A 17,568-nucleotide genomic window follows, 5' to 3' on the forward strand; every position below is an offset into this window, starting at 1 on the left:
TCTGTGTGTCTCCGTCTCTCTCTCTCTCCCTCTGTCTCTCTCTCTGTCTCTCTCCCTCTCTCTCCCTCTCTCTCTCTCTCTCTCTCTCCCTCTGTCTCTCTCTCTCCCTCTGTCTCTGTCTCTCCCTCTGTCTCTCTCTCTCCCTCTGTCTCTCTCTCTCCCTCTGTTTCTCTCTCTCTCCCTCTGTCTCTCTCTCTCTCCCTCTGTCTCTCTCTCTCTCCCTCTGTCTCTCTCTCTCTCCCTCTGTCTCTCTCTCTCTCCTCTGTCTCTCTCTCTCTCCCTCTGTCTCTCTCTCTCTCCTCCTCTGTCTCTCTCTCTCTCCCTCTGTCTCTCTCTTCTCTCTCTCCCTCTGTCTCTCTCTTCTCTCTCTCCCTCTGTCTCTCTCTCTCTCCCTCTGTCTCTCTCTCTGTCTCTTTCTCTCTCTCTCCCCCGCCCCCCTCTCCGCTCTCAGAAGACCCCACTTTACCAGGCACCACCTCTGTGGCAGGTCTGAGCGAGTGGCCCAGCGTGACCAGGAGCCAGTCTCTGAGTTCAGCCTACGATTTCTCTCAGCACGCCGGCAACACCAGCACCAGGTACTGACCGATCGGGGGATTGGAGTCCGAGTCCGGCCCACTCGGCCCCAGTCAGTGAATCGCTCTTTGTCCACAGATACCAGTGCTGTAATACACGAGAGTACTGTGCCTGCACAGTTGTGGCCCCAGCTCTTTCGCTACTTTCAGGCTGAACATTCGCTGAACAGGTTGTGAGCACAGGAGGATCCCATTGGGGCCCCTCGAGCCCGTGCTGTGCCGGCTCTGTGACAGAGCGATCCAATCAGTCCCACTCCCCCCTGCTCTTTCCCCACATCCCCGGCACATTTCTCCTGTCCCAGTATTGATCCAATTCCCGGTTTGAAAGTCACGATTGAATCTGCTCCCACCGCCCTTTCAGGCAGCGCGTTCCCGATCACAACAACTCGCTGCGTAAAAAAATAAACACGCCTGATTTCAAATGAGTTGCCTGATTTTGGTCTAAGTGCAGATTATTCCTCACCACCCCCAGTCCTTTCTGAAGTCGGATAAGGGGAAACCAGAGAGAGTGTGTTGGTTTCCTGTTACAGGGGGCTTTGGAAATTGATAGTACGTGGGGCGCTGGGGGGGGGGTTCTGAGCTCCCTCCCTCCCCCAGTCCGAGCACCCACCCCAGGTGTGGCTGTGGGTTCTCGGAGGGAGAGGCAAAAGACAACTGACATTATCGGGAGAGGCCCACCCAGTCTGAGGCTGTGGAAGGAGCCTTTTCAGCCCCTGGGTGCTCTCCCTGAGCCCGTGGGGGTGATGGGGGGTGGTGAGTGGGACTCCATGTCCTGGACTCTCAGTGTACAGTGCTGTATCTCCGGGGGTCCCAGCCCTGATCTCCAGGGGCCACAACTCCAGTCACAGTGTCAGCTGTGGCTCAGTGGGCAGCATCTCTCTCGCCTCTCAGTCAGAAGGTCGTGGGTTCAAGTCCCACTCCAGAGACTTGAGCACAAAAAAATCCAGGCTGACACTCCCGGTGCTGTACTGAGGGAGCGCCGCACTGTCGGAGGGGCAGTGCTGAGGGAGTGCCGCACTGTCGGAGGGGCAGTACTGAGGGAGTGCCGCACTGTCGGAGGGGCGGTACTGAGGGAGTGCCGCACTGTCGGAGGGGCAGTACTGAGGGAGTGCCGCACTGTCGGAGGGGCAGTACTGAGGGAGTGCCGCACTGTTGGAGGGGCGGTACTGAGGGAGCGCCGCACTGTCGGAGGGGCGGTACTGAGGGAGCGCCGCACTGTCGGAGGGGCAGTACTGAGGGAGCGCTGCACTGTCGGAGGGGCAGTACTGAGGGAGTGCCGCACTGTCGGAGGGGCAGTGCTGAGGGAGTGCCGCACTGTCGGAGGGGCAGTACTGAGGGAGTGCCGCACTGTCGGAGGGGCGGTACTGAGGGAGTGCCGCACTGTCGGAGGGGCAGTACTGAGGGAGTGCCGCACTGTCGGAGGGGCAGTACTGAGGGAGCGCCGCACTGTTGGAGGGGCGGTACTGAGGGAGCGCCGCACTGTCGGAGGGGCGGTACTGAGGGAGCGCCGCACTGTCGGAGGGGCAGTACTGAGGGAGTGCCGCACTGTCGGAGGGGCAGTACTGAGAGAGCGCCGCACTGTCGGAGGGGCAGTACTGAGGGAGCGCCGCACTGTCGGAGGGGCAGTACTGAGAGAGTGCCGCACTGTCGGAGGGGCAGTACTGAGGGAGTGCTGCACTGTCGGAGGGGCGGTACTGAGGGAGCGCTGCACTGTCGGAGGGGCGGTACTGAGGGAGTGCTGCACTGTCGGAGGGGCGGTACTGAGGGAATGCCGCACTGTCGGAGGGGCGGTACTGAGGGAGCGCTGCACTGTCGGAGGGGCAGTACTGAGGGAGTGCTGCACTGTCGGAGGGGCAGTACTGAGGGAGTGCTGCACTGTCGGAGGGGCAGTACTGAGGGAGTGCTGCACTGTCGGAGGGGCGGTACTGAGGGAGTGCCGCACTGTCGGAGGGGCGGTACTGAGGGAATGCCGCACTGTCGGAGGGGCAGTACTGAGGGAGCCCCGCACTGTCGGAGGGGCAGTACTGAGGGAGTGCTGCACTGTCGGAGGGGCAGTACGGAGGGAGTGCTGCACTGTCGGAGGGGCAGTACTGAGGGAGCGCCGCACTGTCGGAGGGGCAGTACTGAGGGAGCGCCGCACTGTCGGAGGAGTCATCTTTCGGATGAGACGTTAAACCGAGGCCCCGTCTGCCCCCTCGGGTGGATGTAAAAGATCCCGGGGCCACTATTTCGAAGAAGAGCAGGGGAGTTCTCCCTCAATCAACATAACACAAAAAACCAGATGATCCGGGTCATTATCACATTGCTGTGTGTGGGAGCTTGCTGTGCGCTAATTGGTTGCCGCGTTTCCCACATTACAACAGTGACCACACTCCCAAAAGTACTTCATTGGCTGTAAAGCGCTTTGAGACGTCCGGTGGTCGTGAAAGGCGCTATATAAATGCAGGTCTTTCAGCCCCTGCCCTCCCCCCACCCTCCCACACACCAAGAAACACCTTGACTTCTGGGCCTTGGTGCCGCTGGTACAGTGGTCCTCGGGCCCGCGAGGCGAGGCGAGGGGTTGGGGGGGGCGAGGGGGGAATGGTACAGGCTCCATCACCATCCAGTGACAGGAGGGGGGCTGCGATCTCAGCCCCCCTTCCCCACTCCAGCTGTGGGAACTGTGCCCTCGAAGCATCGCCCGCGAGGGGTTAGCGCCTTCAGAGGGGGGGGGCGGGGGCGCGCGACTGATGTGTGTTTGTGTTTGTGTAACTTTTCCCTTTTTATCGTGTGCTGTTTGCAGTTGTGCAGGAGGCCCGGGGATTGAGGTGTTGCCTGGCGCGGGGGCACAGCGCCCGGTGTCCGGCCCGCGCTCCTCGCCTCCCGCCCGTCGCCGCCGTGGTCCCAGCGGGCTCTGGCCCGCCGAAGGCGCCCCGCCCCAGGCCGGATTCCCCAACCACACCGACGGGATTCACACGGGGGGCCCCGGGCTCCCAGGTCCTGCCGCCCCCAGCGAGACCCAGCGGCCGGAGGATGCGTCGATGGTCGGCCGGCTTGAACCCCCGGAGACCCCCACTACAGACGGCCAATGCGTGCAGGGAGCGCAGGCTGCTCCCGGGACCGAGGAAGCCCACCCTGTGACACCACTCCCCCCACAGTGCCCCCCGGAGCCGGCGTGTGACGGGGCTCGGACACCGGCCCAGCACCGGCGGCAACAACAGATTGCGGGGCTTCCCCAGAGGGCCGGTTGTGGGGCCCAGCCGGAGACCGTGGACGGTGTGGACATGTCCGGGCACCAGCCCCAACCCTCGGCCTCTCCTCAGTTCCACTCGAGGCCGGAGGCTGCCCCTCCAACGGCGACGCACTCCGACACGACGCCGAGTGCCAAAGCCCCTCCTCCGGTGATCGGCGCGAATGGATCTCCGCCTCTCCAGCCGGGCCGCTCCACCCCGCCCGCAGCCGGTGTCGATTCGGCCGAGACCCCCCTCCCGGCGGCCAGCCTCGACGCGACTCCGACTGCACCTGCTGCCCAGCTGACCATCGCCTCGCCGCCCAGCCCCGGCGGTCCGGAGGAGCTGGACTCCCTGCCCCAGGCTCACCGCGGGGTCAGCCCAGCTGCCCAACTCAACCCGAGGGACCGCATCGCCTCGCCGACTCCTGGCGCCATCGCCTCGCCGACTCCTCCCGCCATCGCCTCGCTGACTCCTCCCACCATCGCCTCGCTGACTCCTCCCGCCATCGCCTCGCTGACTCCTCCCGCCATCGCCTCGCTGACTCCTCCCACCATCGCCTCGCTGACTCCTGGCGCCATCGCCTCGCTGACTCCTCCCGCCATCGCCTCGCTGACTCCTGGCGCCATCGCCTCGCTGACTCCTCCCGCCATCGCCTCGCTGACTCCTGGCGCCATCGCCTCGCTGACTCCTGGCGCCATTGCCTCGCTGACTCCTCCCGCCATCGCCTCGCTGACTCCTGGCGCCATCGCCTCGCTGACTCCTCCCGCCATCGCCTCGCTGACTCCTCCCACCATCGCCTCGCTGACTCCTCCCGCCATCGCCTCGCTGACTCCTCCCGCCATCGCCTCCGCCATCAACAAGAAAGTGCTGTGCGTTGAATATTCGCTGTGGTGTTAACGTGTGGGTCAGCTCTCTGGTGTTGCTGAGCGATCGGGACCTAACCCCCTCCCACCCAAGCTACTCGGCTAATTAACCACGTCCCCGAGGTTTATTCTGCCGAAGTTTTTCTTTTGCCCATAGAATGGTTCAGCTGTTTCCCCCATACAACCGTTTGCCGAGCCCACACGGCCAATCCCAATCCCACATTGAGCAGCCTGAGGTGGCTTGACCCTGGGCCTGGAGTAATCCTGTTGCAGTGTCGGCTTCCATCAGTGCGGTGAACCCTGGATTGACCCCACAGATGCTGGAGGTCATGGTCAATCCTGGATTGACCCCACAGATGCTGGAGGTCATGGTCAACCCTGGATTGACCCCACAGATGCTGGAGGTCATGGTCAACCCTGGATTGACCCCACAGATGCTGGAGGTCATGGTCAACCCTGGATTGACCCCACAGATGCTGGAGGTCATGGTCAACCCTGGATTGACCCCACAGATGCTGGAGGTCATGGTCAACCCTGGATTGACCCCACAGATGCTGGAGGTCATGGTCAACCCTGGATTGACCCCACAGATGCTGGAGGTCATGGTCAACCCTGGATTGACCCCACAGATGCTGGAGGTCATGGTCAACCCTGGATTGACCCCACAGATCCCACGCCAGCCTTTGAATGGAGGCTGTGGCAGGTCCAAGTGGGCCGAGATAGGAACGTGTCCAGGGTTGTCCGACCAAGCCAGGTTCGAGGAATGAGCAGCCCCCGGGAGTCTCCAAACCGTTGGGTCTGGCCAGTCGAGCCCGTCCCTCCCACACAGCTGCTGAAGCCCTCACGGACGACACTTGAGGTCTCGGGCTGAAGCCTGGAGATCCCGGGCTAGAATCCGTGGGGTTCATCGATGGTCGCTAAAGTAATCGCCTCTCTCGTCTCCTCCAGCTCCGGGATACTCAGTGCTGGAGCTCTGAGAGGAACATCTCGGATTTAGCTCCTCCCTCCCCCCACTCCCCACACCAAGCACCAATCGTTTGGGAGTAGGGTGAGTTGCTCCGCCTCCTCCCCAGTGTTAATGTCGGGGTGGGTCTTTGGGAGGGAAGGTGGGGGGGGGCATAGCTGGGGGGGGGGCGGAGCTGGGGTGAGATCTGGGGGGGGGGGTGGAGATCTGGGGTTGTGTGGGGGGAGTTTGGGGTGTGTGGGGGGAAGGGAAGTTTGGGGTGTGTGGGGGAAGGGAAGTTTGGGGTGTGTGGGGTGAGGGGAAGTTTGGGGTGTGGAGGGGGTGTTTGGGGTGGGGGGGGAGGTGTTTGGGTTGTGTGGGGGTGGGGGGGGGAGTTTGGGGTGTGTGAGGGAGTTTTGGGTGTGTGAGGGAGTTTGGGGTGTGTGGGGGTGGGGGGGGAGTTTGGGGTGTGTGGGGGTGGGGGGGGAAGTTTGGGGGGGGTGGAGGGGGGAGTTTGGGGGGTGGGGGGGAGTTTGGGGTGTGTGGGGGTGGGGGGGGAGTTTGGGGTGTGTGGGGGTGGGGGGGAGTTTGGGGTAGGTGGGGGGGGAGTTTGGGGTAGGTGGGGGGGGAGTTTGGGGTGTGTGGGGGTGGGGGGGGAGTGGGGGTGGGGGGGGAGTTTGGGGTGTGTGGGGGTGGGGGGGGAGTTTGGGGTAGGTGGGGGGGGAGTTTGGGGTGTGTGGGGGGGGAGTTTGGGGTGTGTGGGGGGGAGTTTGGGTTGTGTGGGGGGGGGAGTTTGGGTTGTGGGGGGGTGGGGGGGAGTTTGGGGTGGGGAGAGTTTGGGGGGTGAGGGGGGGGAGTTTGGGGGATGAGGGGGGAGTTTGGGGGGTGAGTGTGGGGGTGGGGGGAGTTTGGGTTGTGTGGGGGTGGGGTGGAGTTGTGGTGTTTGGGGGTTGAGGGGGAGTTTGTGGTGTGTGGGGTGGGGGGGGAGTTTTGGGTGTGTGGAGGGGGGAGTTTGTGGGGTGGGGGGGAGTTTGGGTTGTGTGGGGGGGAGTTTGGGTTGTGGAGGGGTGGGGGGAGTTTGGGTTGTGTGGGGGGGGGAGTTTGGGGGGTTTGGGGTGTGGGGGGGAGTTTGGGTTGTGGGGGGGTGGGGGGAGTTTGGGTTGTGTGGGGGGGAGTTTGGGGGGTGTGTGGGGGGAGTTTGGGGTATGTGTGGGGGGAGTTTGGGGGGTGTGGATGGGGGGGGAGTTTGGGTTGTGTGGGGGGGAGTTTGGGTTGTGGGGGGAGGGGGAGTTTGGGTTGTGTGTGGGGGGGGGAGTTTGGGGGGTGTGGGGGGGGAGTGTTGGGTGTGTGTGGGGGGAGTTTGGGGTATGTGGGGGGAGGGGGAGTTTGGGGTTGTGTGGGGGGGGGAGTTTGGGGGTGGGGGGGAGTTTGGGGGGTGGAGGTGGGGGTGGGGGGGGAGTTTGGGTTGTGTGGGGTGGGGGAGTTTGGGGGTGGGTGGTTGGGAGTTTGGGGTGTGTGTGGGGGGGGGAGTTTGGGGGGAGGAGGGAGTTTGGGGGTAGGGGTGGGAGTGGGGGGGGAGTTTGGGGGGTGTTGTGGGGGGGGGGGGGGAATTTGGAGATTGAAGTGTAACCAGGGACAGGAAAGGTTTCTCTTAACTTAATAATTCGGACCAGGAGTTGGCCATTCGGCCCCTCGAGTCTGCTGCCGCCATTTAATACCATCATGGCTGATCGGGTCATGGGCTCAGCTCCACTTCCCTGCCCACTCCCGATAATCCTTCCCTTCTCCAACACTGGCTTCCGTTAACCTCACTCGGGTAGAAATCCCATCAGAGCTGGTGTTGCGATGGGTTCTGATTGACACAGGGCCCCAGAGAGCGGAGGATTGGAGATGGGTGTTCATACAAGGCTTCTGATCGCGGGACTTGGAGAAGCGGATTGCGAGATCCTGGGCTGGTTTTTATGTAACTTCTGCCTTTCAACGCTGTTTCTTACTAACTTCCTTCTAACACTGATTGTAAACAATGACCAACCAAGGTGTGTGATTAATGCATGTGGAATTCAACTACTGCTTCTCGATCAGAAATCTAACCGAATCCTGTCTGCGTTATTTTTGGGAAAAATGGAGCGACCTTCTCCCGACTGAACAGCAATGCTTTCCTTGTGCTCACTCCGGGACAGAGACAGCAAGTGTCACAAATCACTCCCAGCTTTTTTTTGCAAAGAGTTTCTCCTCCCTCCTCAGTCGGAGCAGCGAGCAGGATGCCCGGAGGGAGGGGGTGGTGGGATTGCTGTGCCTGGGTGGGCTGAGAATATCCGGGAGTGTGGTGGGATGGGGAGGAGAGTGATTCACCGCCTTGGCTCACGGGGACCGGCGAGTGTCCGTTGCCGAGATCACTTGCTGAAGCCGTCACCTCCATTTTCTGCAAAGCGAGGCCAGTGTAACTCACTAACAATCTGGGAGTGTGGCTCTGATCCTGCTCGACATGTCATGAGATGAGGGGATGTCTCTCTGGCCCCCCCCCCCCCCACTGCCCCCATGGTGTACCGAGCTGGTATCTCTCCATTCTAACCCCAGTGCCCCCACCACGCTCCCCTCTCTGTAACCTGACCCTGGGTGCCTGACTGCTCTCGCATGCCCCTTCCCCCATTAACCCTCCCTCCCTGATGGGCTCTTTATGAGTTTCCCCCCTTCAATCTTAACCTCTCTTTTCAACATTCTCTTCAGTTTAAGACGGAGCAGCACATCGGATAAACTGGTGGCCCTGCGGGATGGGACGGCAGAGAACGGCAAACACAAACTGGCAAAGAAATCCATGTCCTCTCTCAGCTTGCTTTCAAAACCCAGGAATGCAGACAGGTCAGTGTGATATCTTTCCCCCTTTCTATCTCTCTCCACCTCTCTCTGTGTCTCTCTCCTCTCTGTGTCTTTCTCCTCTCTCTGTGTCTCTCTCCTCTCTGTGTCTCTCTCTCTCTCTGTGTGAGTGTGTCTCTCTCTCTCTGTGTGTCTCTCTCTGTGTGTCTCTCTCTGTGTGTCTCTCTCTGTGTGTCTCTCTCTCTCTGTGTCTCTCTCTCTCTGTGTCTCTCTCTCTGTGTCTCTCTCTCTGTGTCTCTCTCTCTCTGTGTCTCTCTCTCTCTGTGTGTCTCTCTCTGTGTCTCTCTCTCTCTCTGTGTCTCTCTCTCTCTGTGTCTCTCTCTCTCTCTGTGTCTCTCTCTCTCTCTGTGTCTCTCTCTCTCTGTCTCTCTCTCTCTGTCTCTCTGTGTCTCTCTCTCTCTCTGTCTCTCTCTCTCTCTGTGTCTCTCTCTCTCTCTGTGTCTCTCTCTCTCTGTGTCTCTCTCTCTCTGTGTCTCTCTCTCTCTGTGTCTCTCTCTCTCTCTCTGTCTCTCTCTCTCTCTCTGTCTTTCTCTCAGTGTCTCTCTTTGTCTCTCGCTCTCGCTCTCTCTGTGTCTCTGCCTCCGTCTCTCTCTCTCTCTGTCTGTCTGTCTCTTTCTCTCTCTCGGTGTCTCTCTGTCACTCTATATATCTCTGTCTGTTGCTTGCTCTCGCTCTCTCTTTCTCTCATTGAGGCGAGTTTGCGGTTTGAGAGTCTGACCCAATGCTCCTGGTTGGAAACGGTCAGACTGCCGTCACAGACGGTGAAGTGTAAATAGTGATCGGTTTAATGAAGAAAGCCGCCATTATTTCATCCCAGCCTCTGGTGAAATTCTTCAGCCTCTGAAAGGTTGATGTGAACACTGGGCCAAGGGAACACAATCCAAGTGTGGGGTTTGTTTGGGAAAAAGGAATTAATTGTGCCGGATAAAAACTCCATTCAGAAATGACCTTTCAATAAATAACTTGGTGAATTATTCACGTTTTTATTCTCTGATTTTTCGGACGGCAGCAAATTGTGCTGAGCTGTGGGGCCCACAGAGCTGGTGTCTCCTGGTTTGGCCTGGACACTTCAAGGATATTCTTCCATAGTGGCATCACACCAAGCACAATCCTGCCCCGATACAATATTCACCATTGAATGTCCCGCAGGGATCGGAGCCGGACCCTGGCTGCTTTCACCTCCGGCCGCCTCCCCCCGAACCCGCTGCCCCTCCCCCCCCCCCGAACCCGCTGCCCCTCCCCCCCAACCCGCTGCCCCTCCCCCCCGAACCCACTGCCCCTCCTCCCCGAACCCGCTGCCCCTCCTCCCCGAACCCGCTGCCCCTCCTCCCCGAACCCGCTGCCCCTCCTCCCCGAACCCGCTGCCCCTCCTCCCCGAACCCGCTGCCCCTCCTCCCCGAACCCGCTGCCCCTCCTCCCCGAACCCGCTGCCCCTCCTCCCCGAACCCGCCCCTCCCCCCCGAACCTGTTGCCCCTCCCCCCCGAACCCGCTGCCCCCCACCGAACCCTCCCTCCCCGAACCCGCTGCCCCTCCCCGCCCGAACCCGCTGCCCCTCCCCCCCGAACCCGCTGCCCCTCCCCCCCGAACCCGCTGCCCCCCACCGAACCCTCCCTCCCCGAACCCGCTGCCCCTCCCCGCCCGAACCCGCTGCCCCTCCCCCCCGAACCCGCTGCCCCTCCCCCCCGAACCCGCTGCCCCCCACCGAACCCTCCCTCCCCGAACCCGCTGCCCCTCCCCGCCCGAACCTGCTGCCCCTCCCCGCTGCCCCTCCCCCCCGGACCCGCTGCCCCTCCCCCCCGAACCCGCTGCCCCTCCCCGCCCGAACCCGCTGCCCCTCCCCCCCGGACCCGCTGCCCCTCCCCCCCGAACCCGCTGCCCCTCCCCCCCCGAACCCGCGCCCCCCCGAACCCGCTGCCCCCCTCCCCGCCTAACCTGCGATGGTCCGAGGAAGGTTAAGGCAGATGGCGGGTCAGCAAACAACCCAACACCATAACCCGGGAAGTGTCAGCCATGCCTCACTGGGTAGCACTTTCTCTCTCACTCTCTCCGTCTCTCTCTTTTCCTTTTTCTTTTTCTTTTTCTCTGAGACTAGGGTCCTGAACTTAAGGAAAGCTAACTTCGATGGTATGAGACGTGAATTGGCTAGAATAGACTGGCAAATGATACTTAAAGGGTTGACGATGGATAGGCAATGGCAAACATTTAAAGATCACATGGATAAACTGCAACAATTGTACATCCCTGTCTGGAGTAAAAATAAAACTGGGAAGGTGGCTCAACCGTGGCTAACAAGGGAAATTAAGGATAGTGTTAAATCCAAGGAAGAGGCATATAAATTGGCCAGAAAAAGCAGCAAACCTGAGGACTGGGAGAAATTTAGAATTCAGCAGAGGAGGACAAAGGGTTTAAATAGGAGGGGGAAAATAGATTATGAGAGGAAGCTTGCCGGGAACATAAAAACTGACTGTAAAAGCTTCTATAGATATGTGAAGAGAAAAAGATTAGTGAAAACAAACATAGGTCCCTTGCAGTCAGATTCAGGTGAATTTATAATGGGCAACAAAGAAATGGCAGACCAGTTGAACAAATACTTTGGTTCTGTCTTCACAAAGGAAGACACACATAATTTTCCAGAAGTACGAGTGGACCGAGGGTCTAGTGAGAAGGAGGAACTGAAGGATATCCTTATTAGGCGTTAAATTGTGTTAGGGAAATTGATGAGATTGAAGGCCGATAAATCCCCGGGGCCTGATAGTCTGCATCCCAGAGTACTTAAGGAAGTGGCCCTAGAAATAGTGGATGCATTGGTGATCATTTTCCAACAGTCTATCGACTCTGGATCAGTTCCTATGAACTGGAGGGTAGCTAATGTAACACCACTTTTTACAAAGGAGGGAGAGAGAAAGCGGGTAATTATAGACCGGTTAGCTGATATCAGTAGTGGGGAAAATGTTGGAATCAATTATTAAAGATGAAATAGCAGCGCATTTGGAAAGCAGTGACAGGATCAGTCCAAGTCAGCATGGATTTATGAAAGGGAAATCATGCTTGACAAATCTTCTGGAATTTTTTGAGGATGTAACTAGTAGAGTGGACAAGGGAGAACCAGTGGATGTGGTGTATTTGGACTTTCAAAAGGCTTTTGACAAGGTCCTACACAAGAGATTGGTGTGCAAAATTAAAGCACATGGTATTGGGGGTAATGTACTGACGTGGATAGAGAACTGGTTGGCAGACAGGAAGCAGAGAGACGGGATAAACGGGTTCTTTTCCGAATGGCAGGCAGTGACTAGTGGAGTGCCGCAGGGCTCAGTGCTGGGACCCCAGCTATTTACAATATACATCAATGATTTGGATGAGGGAATTGAGTGTAATATCTCCAAGTTTGCGGATGACACTAAGCTGGGTGGCGGTGTGAGCTGTGAGGAGGACGCTAAGAAGCTGCAGGGTGACTTGGACAGGTTAGGTGAGTGAGCAAATGCATGGCAGATGCAGTATAAATTGGATAAATGTGAGGTTATCCACTTTGGGGGCAAAAACGCGAAGACAGAATATTATCTGAATGGTGGCAGATTAGGAAAAGGGAAGGTGCAACGAGACCTGGGTGTCATGGTACATCAGTCATTGAAAGTTGGCATGCAGGTACAGCAGGCGGTGAAGAAGGCAAATGGTATGTTGGCCTTCATAGCGAGGGGATTTGAGTACAGGAGCAGGGAGGTGTTGCTACAGTTGTACAGGGCCTTGGTGAGACCACACCTGGAGTATTGTGTACAGTTTTGGTCTCCTAATCTGAGGAAGGGCGTTCTTGCTATTGAGGGAGTGCAGCGAAGGTTCACCAGACTGATTCCAGGGATGGCAGCACTGACATATGAGGAGAGACCAGATCAACTGGGCCTTTATACACTGGAGTTTAGAAGGATGAGAGGGGATCTCATCGAAACATATCAGATTCTGATGGGACGGGACAGGTTAGATGCAGGAAGAATGTTCCCGATGTTGGGGAAGTCCAGAACCAGGGGTCACAGTCTAAGGATAAGGGGTAAGCCATTTAGGACCGAGCTGAGGAGAAACTTCTTCACTCAGAGAGTTGTTAACCTGTGGAATTCCCTGCCGCAGAGAGTTGTTGAGGCCAATTCATTGGATATATTCAAAAGGGAGTTAGATATGGTCCTTATGGCTAAAGGGATCAGGGGGTATGGAGAGAAAGCAGGAAAGGGGTAGAGGGAATGATCAGCCATGATCTTATTGAATTGTGGTGCAGGCTCGAAGGGCCGAATGGCCTACTCCTGCACCTATTTTCTATGTTTCTAATGTCGTGGGTTCAAGAGGGGCAGTACTGAGGGAGTGCCGCACTGTCGGAGGGGCAGTACTGAGGGAGGGCCGCACTGTCGGAGAGGCGGTACTGAGGGAGCGTCGCACTGTCGGAGGGGCAGTACTGAGGGAGTGCCGCACTGTCGGAGGGTCAGTACTGAGGGAGCGTCGCACTGTCGGAGGGGCAGTACTGAGGGAGCGTCGCACTGTCGGAGGGGCAGTACTGAGGGAGCGTCGCACTGTCGGAGGGGCAGTACTGAGGGAGTGCCGCACTGTCGGAGGGGCAGTACTGAGGGAGTGCCGCACTGTCGGAGGGGCAGTACTGAGGGAGTGCCGCACTGTCGGAGGGGCAGTACTGAGGGAGCGCCGCACTGTCGGAGGGGCAGTACTGAGGGAGTGCCGCACTGTCGGAGGGGCAGTACTGAGGGAGCGCCGCACTGTCGGAGGGGCAGTACTGAGGGAGCGCCGCACTGTCGGAGGGGCGGTACTGAGGGAGCGGGGCAGTACTGAGGGAGCGGGGCAGTACTGTGTGTACATTGCTGTGTGTACATTGCCTGCCCCGTAGCCGCGTTTCCCACATTACAACAGTGACTACAGTTGAGAAGTACTTCATTGGCTGTGAAGCACTTTGGAACGTCCCGAGGGGGTGAATGATGCTGTATAAATGGGAGTTGTTCAGAGAACGGGGGAAACAGGATGTGTTTTATGTGGGGCATGGCTCAGTTTGTCAGTAAAGCCCCAACCTCGGTGTCAATGAAGTACTCGCCCCTGTCCTGCACTAATCCATGTCTCTCTTCCTCCCCACAGCCGAGCCAAGGATCCGCCGCAGAGCCCAGGTAGGAACCAGGTGTGGGACCAAGCCGGAGGGGCTGGCCATGCAGCCAGCAGAGTCCAGCCTTGGGGCGGGGGAGGGAATCGAGGGGGAATCGAGGGGGAGAATCGAGGGGGAGACGGGCGGGGTGGGGTTTGAGGCGATGGCCAAGGTGGGGGAGGGGTGTGTGGGATGGGGGAGGGGGGGACAGGGCTTTGGAGGTGGGGCGGGGGACAGGTGAGTCTGGGTTTGGGGGGGGGGCAGGGGGAGGGCCGGAGGTATGAGGCCAGGGGGGAGAGGGGGCGTGGGAGGGGGACAGGGGGAGGGGAGAGGGGGAGGGCCGGAGGTATGGGGCCGGGGGGGAGAGGGGGAGGGCCGGAGGTATGGGGCCGGGGGGGAGAGGGGGAGGGCCGGAGGTATGGGACCGGGGGGGGGAGGGGGAGGGCCGGAGGTATGGGGCCGGGGGGGAGGACAGGGGGAGGTCCGGAGGTATGAGGCCGGGGGGGGGAGGGGGAGGGCCGGAGGTATGAGGCCGGGGGGGGGAGGGGGAGGGCCGGAGGTATGAGGCCGGGGGGGGGAGGGGGAGGGCCGGAGGTATGGGGCCGGGGGAGGGCCGGAGGTATGGGGCCGGGGGGGGAGGGGGAGGGGGACAGGGGGAGGGCCGGAGGTATGGGGCCGGGGGGGGAGGGGGAGGGCCGGAGGGGAGAGGGGGCGTGGGAGGAGGACAGGAGGAGGGCCGGGGGGGAGGGAGAGGGCCGGAGGTATGGGGCTGGGGGAGGGCCGGAGGTATGGGACCGGGTGGGGGAGGGCCGGAGGTATGGGACCGGGGGGGGGGGGGGGAGGGGAAGGGCCGGAGGTATGGGGAGGGGGAGGGCCGGAGGTATGGGGCCGGGGGGGAGGTATGGGGAGAGGGGGCGTGGGAGGGGGACAGGGGCTGGAGCTGAGCTCAGCATCAAACCCTACTTCCTTTAAAAACAGGATGTGGAGGCACGGTGTGAAAAGTGACAAATGTCTCGGCTGAAATGCGTCGCAATGTTCGAAGCCCCCACACTCTGTGACATGCGACAGTCTCCCTGTTGGTTTGTGGGTCTGTGTGTGAGTGCGAGACAGTGAAAGGCTGGAGGATTAACCCAATCCTGATTTTAACACACTGTTCCATGTGCTCTTCCTCCTCACTGTCCTGTATTCCAGTCTTAGCATAACGGCTGCACAAACCCAGTCCCAGCCTCCTCACCTCCCACAATCTCTCCTTCCTTCTGCAATACTCGGGCTTACAGTAACTGCTGCTTCATCTCTCAGCCGTGACTCATTGGGTCTCTCTCCCTCTCTCTCTCTCGCCTCCGAGTCAAAAGGTTGTGGGTTTGAGTCTCCCACTTCACAGACTCGAGCCTCATAGTCCAGGCCGACACACCCAGTACAAGTACTGAGGGAGCGCCGCACTGTCGGAGGGGCAGTACTGAGGGAGCGCCGCACTGTCGGAGGGGCAGTACTGAGGGAGTGCCGCACTGTCGGAGGGGCAGTACTGAGGGAGCGCCGCACTGTCGGAGGGGCAGTACTGAGGGAGCACCGCACTGTCGGAGGGGCAGTACTGAGGGAGTCCCGCACTGTCGGAGGGGCGGTACTGAGGGAGTCCCGCACTGTCGGAGGAGCAGTACTGAGGGAGCACCGCACTGTTGGAGGGGCAGTACTGAGGGAGTGCCGCACTGTCGGAGGGGCAGTACTGAGGGAGTGTCGGAGGGGCAGTACTGAGGGAGTCCCGCACTATCGGAGGGACCGTCTTTCAGACATTAAACCGAGGCCCCGTCTCCCCTCTGAGGTGGACGTAAAAGATCCTGGGGCCACTATTGGAAGAGTTGGGGAATCTGGGCCATTATCACAGTGCTGTATGTGGGAGCTTGCTGTGCGTAAATTGTCTGCCGAGTTTCCCACATTGCAACAGTGACTACACATCAAAAAGTACTTCATTGGCTGAGAGGCGCGTTGGGACGTCCCGAGGTGGTAGAAATGGGAGTCTTTCTTCCTTTCCCTGCTGTACACAGACTGTCGATCGCCAAGCTTCATGTCTGTAATGGCTGCCTCCCTCCAGCTGCCTCCAGCCTTCGCCCCTCTGAACCTTCCTTAAAGCAGCAGTAAGAGTTCAGGCTGCCCGTGTTTGTCTTTCAGCCGCTGGTTCCCGGCGAGGACTCTACAATCAAGGTCAGGTTTGACATTTGTTGTTCAGGTACCGGGGCTGAAAGGGTTAAGTCACGAAGACAGGTTACATAGACAGGGACTTCAGCCGCAGTAAATCACAGGAGCAATTGTAAGCCAACATCTGACCCCGAGCTGCATAAGGAAATATTGGGACAGGCGACCAGAAGCTGGGTCAGAGGTCGGTTTTAAGGAGCGTCTTAAAGGAGGAGAGAGAGGCGGAGAGGTTTAGGGAGGGAGTTCCAGAGCTTGGGGCCCAGGCAGCTGAAGGCACGGCCACCGATGGTGGAGCGATGGGAATCGGGGGATGGGCAAGAGGGCAGAATTGGAGGAGCGCAGAGATCTGGGAGGGGTGTAGGGGCTGGAGGAGGTTACAGAGATAGGGAGGGGTGTAGGGGCTGGAGGGGGTTACAGAGATAGGGAGGGGTGTAGGGCTGGAGGAGGTTACAGAGATAGGGAGGGATGTAGGGCTGGAGGAGGTTACAGAGATAGGGAGGGGTGTAAGGGCTGGAGGGGGGGTTACAGAGATAGGGAGGGGTGTAGGGGCTGGAGGGGATTACAGAGATAGGGAGGGATGTAGGGGCTGGAGGGGATTACAGAGATAGGGAGGGGTGTAGGGGCTGGAGGGGATTACAGAGATAGGGAGGGGTGTAGGGGCTGGAGGGGATTACAGAGATAGGGAGGGGTGTAGGGGCTGGAGGGGGTTACAGAGATAGGGAGGGGTGTAGGGGCTGGAGGGGGTTACAGAGATAGGGAGGGGTGTAAGGGCTGGAGGAGGTTACAGAGATAGGGAGGGCTGGAGGGGGTTACAGAGATAGGGAGGGGTGTAGGGGCTGGAGGGGATTACAGAGATAGGGAGGGGTGTAGGGGCTGGAGGGGGTTACAGAGATAGGGAGGGGTGTAGGGGCTGGAGGGGATTACAGAGATAGGGAGGGGTGTAGGGGCTGGAGGGGGTTACAGAGATAGGGAGGGGTGTAAGGGCTGGAGGAGGTTACAGAGATAGGGAGGGGTGTAAGGGCTGGAGGAGGTTACAGAGATAGGGAGGGTGTAGGGGCTGGAGGGGGTTACAGAGATAGGGAGGGGTGTAGGGGCTGGAGGGGGTTACAGAGATAGGGAGGGTGTAGGGGTTGGAGGGGGTTACAGAGATAGGGAGGGGTGAGGAGGCCATGGAGAGATTTGAACAAGAGGATGGAGAATTTTTAATGAAGGTGTTGCCGGACCGGGAGCCAGTGTAGGTCAGCGAGCAAAGGGGGTGATGGGTTAGGATATTAGCCCAGGCCCCCAGGGGTCACCCGCCCAGGCCCCCAGGGGTCACCCGCCCAGGCCCCCAGGGGTCACCCGCCCAGGCCCCCAGGGGTCACCCGCCCAGGCCCCCAGGGGTCACTAGCCGAACCCCCTGAAGTAAGAATGAGAGGTGGAGCGGGCCACAGACTGGACCTTGGGTTCTGGCCCATGACCTGCGTTGTTCCCTTGCACCGTTGCAGAGGGGGTGTCGATAAAGATGTTCCTGCGGGGGCGGCCCATCACCATGTACGTCCCGACCAACGTCCAGAACTACGAGGACTTCCGCACAGAGCTTCCGGCCGAGAAACTCAAACTGGATTGGGTGTATCCTTACATCCGGAGTAACGAGGCTCTCTCTCCCCCCCCCCACCCCACTTCCCTCCCCTCCCCGCGCTCCCCCTCCCCGCGCCCGCGCTCCCCCTCCCCGCGCCCCCCCTCTTCGCGCCCCTCCTCCCCCCCCTCTCCCCGCCCCGCTCTCTCTCTCTCTCTCTCCCTGCCCCCCCTCTC

General features: G+C 59.8%; 1 protein-coding gene across 1 annotated transcript; it reads left to right on the top strand.

Moving 5' to 3' along the window:
• Nucleotides 1-438: 438 nt before the first annotated feature.
• On the top strand, nucleotides 439-17,453 carry LOC139249757 (proteoglycan 4-like; the record flags this gene model as incomplete). Its single annotated transcript, XM_070872545.1, has 6 exons — nucleotides 439-575; nucleotides 3,355-4,653; nucleotides 8,318-8,449; nucleotides 13,584-13,612; nucleotides 15,751-15,783; nucleotides 17,262-17,453. Coding segments are annotated over 6 exons (1,822 nt in total), but the record flags the coding sequence as incomplete, so codon positions are not given.
• Between the last annotated feature and the right edge of the window lie 115 nt (nucleotides 17,454-17,568).

The sequence above is a fragment of the Pristiophorus japonicus genome, unplaced genomic scaffold (genome assembly GCF_044704955.1).
Source record: "Pristiophorus japonicus isolate sPriJap1 unplaced genomic scaffold, sPriJap1.hap1 HAP1_SCAFFOLD_3300, whole genome shotgun sequence".
NCBI lineage: Eukaryota > Metazoa > Chordata > Chondrichthyes > Pristiophoridae > Pristiophorus > Pristiophorus japonicus.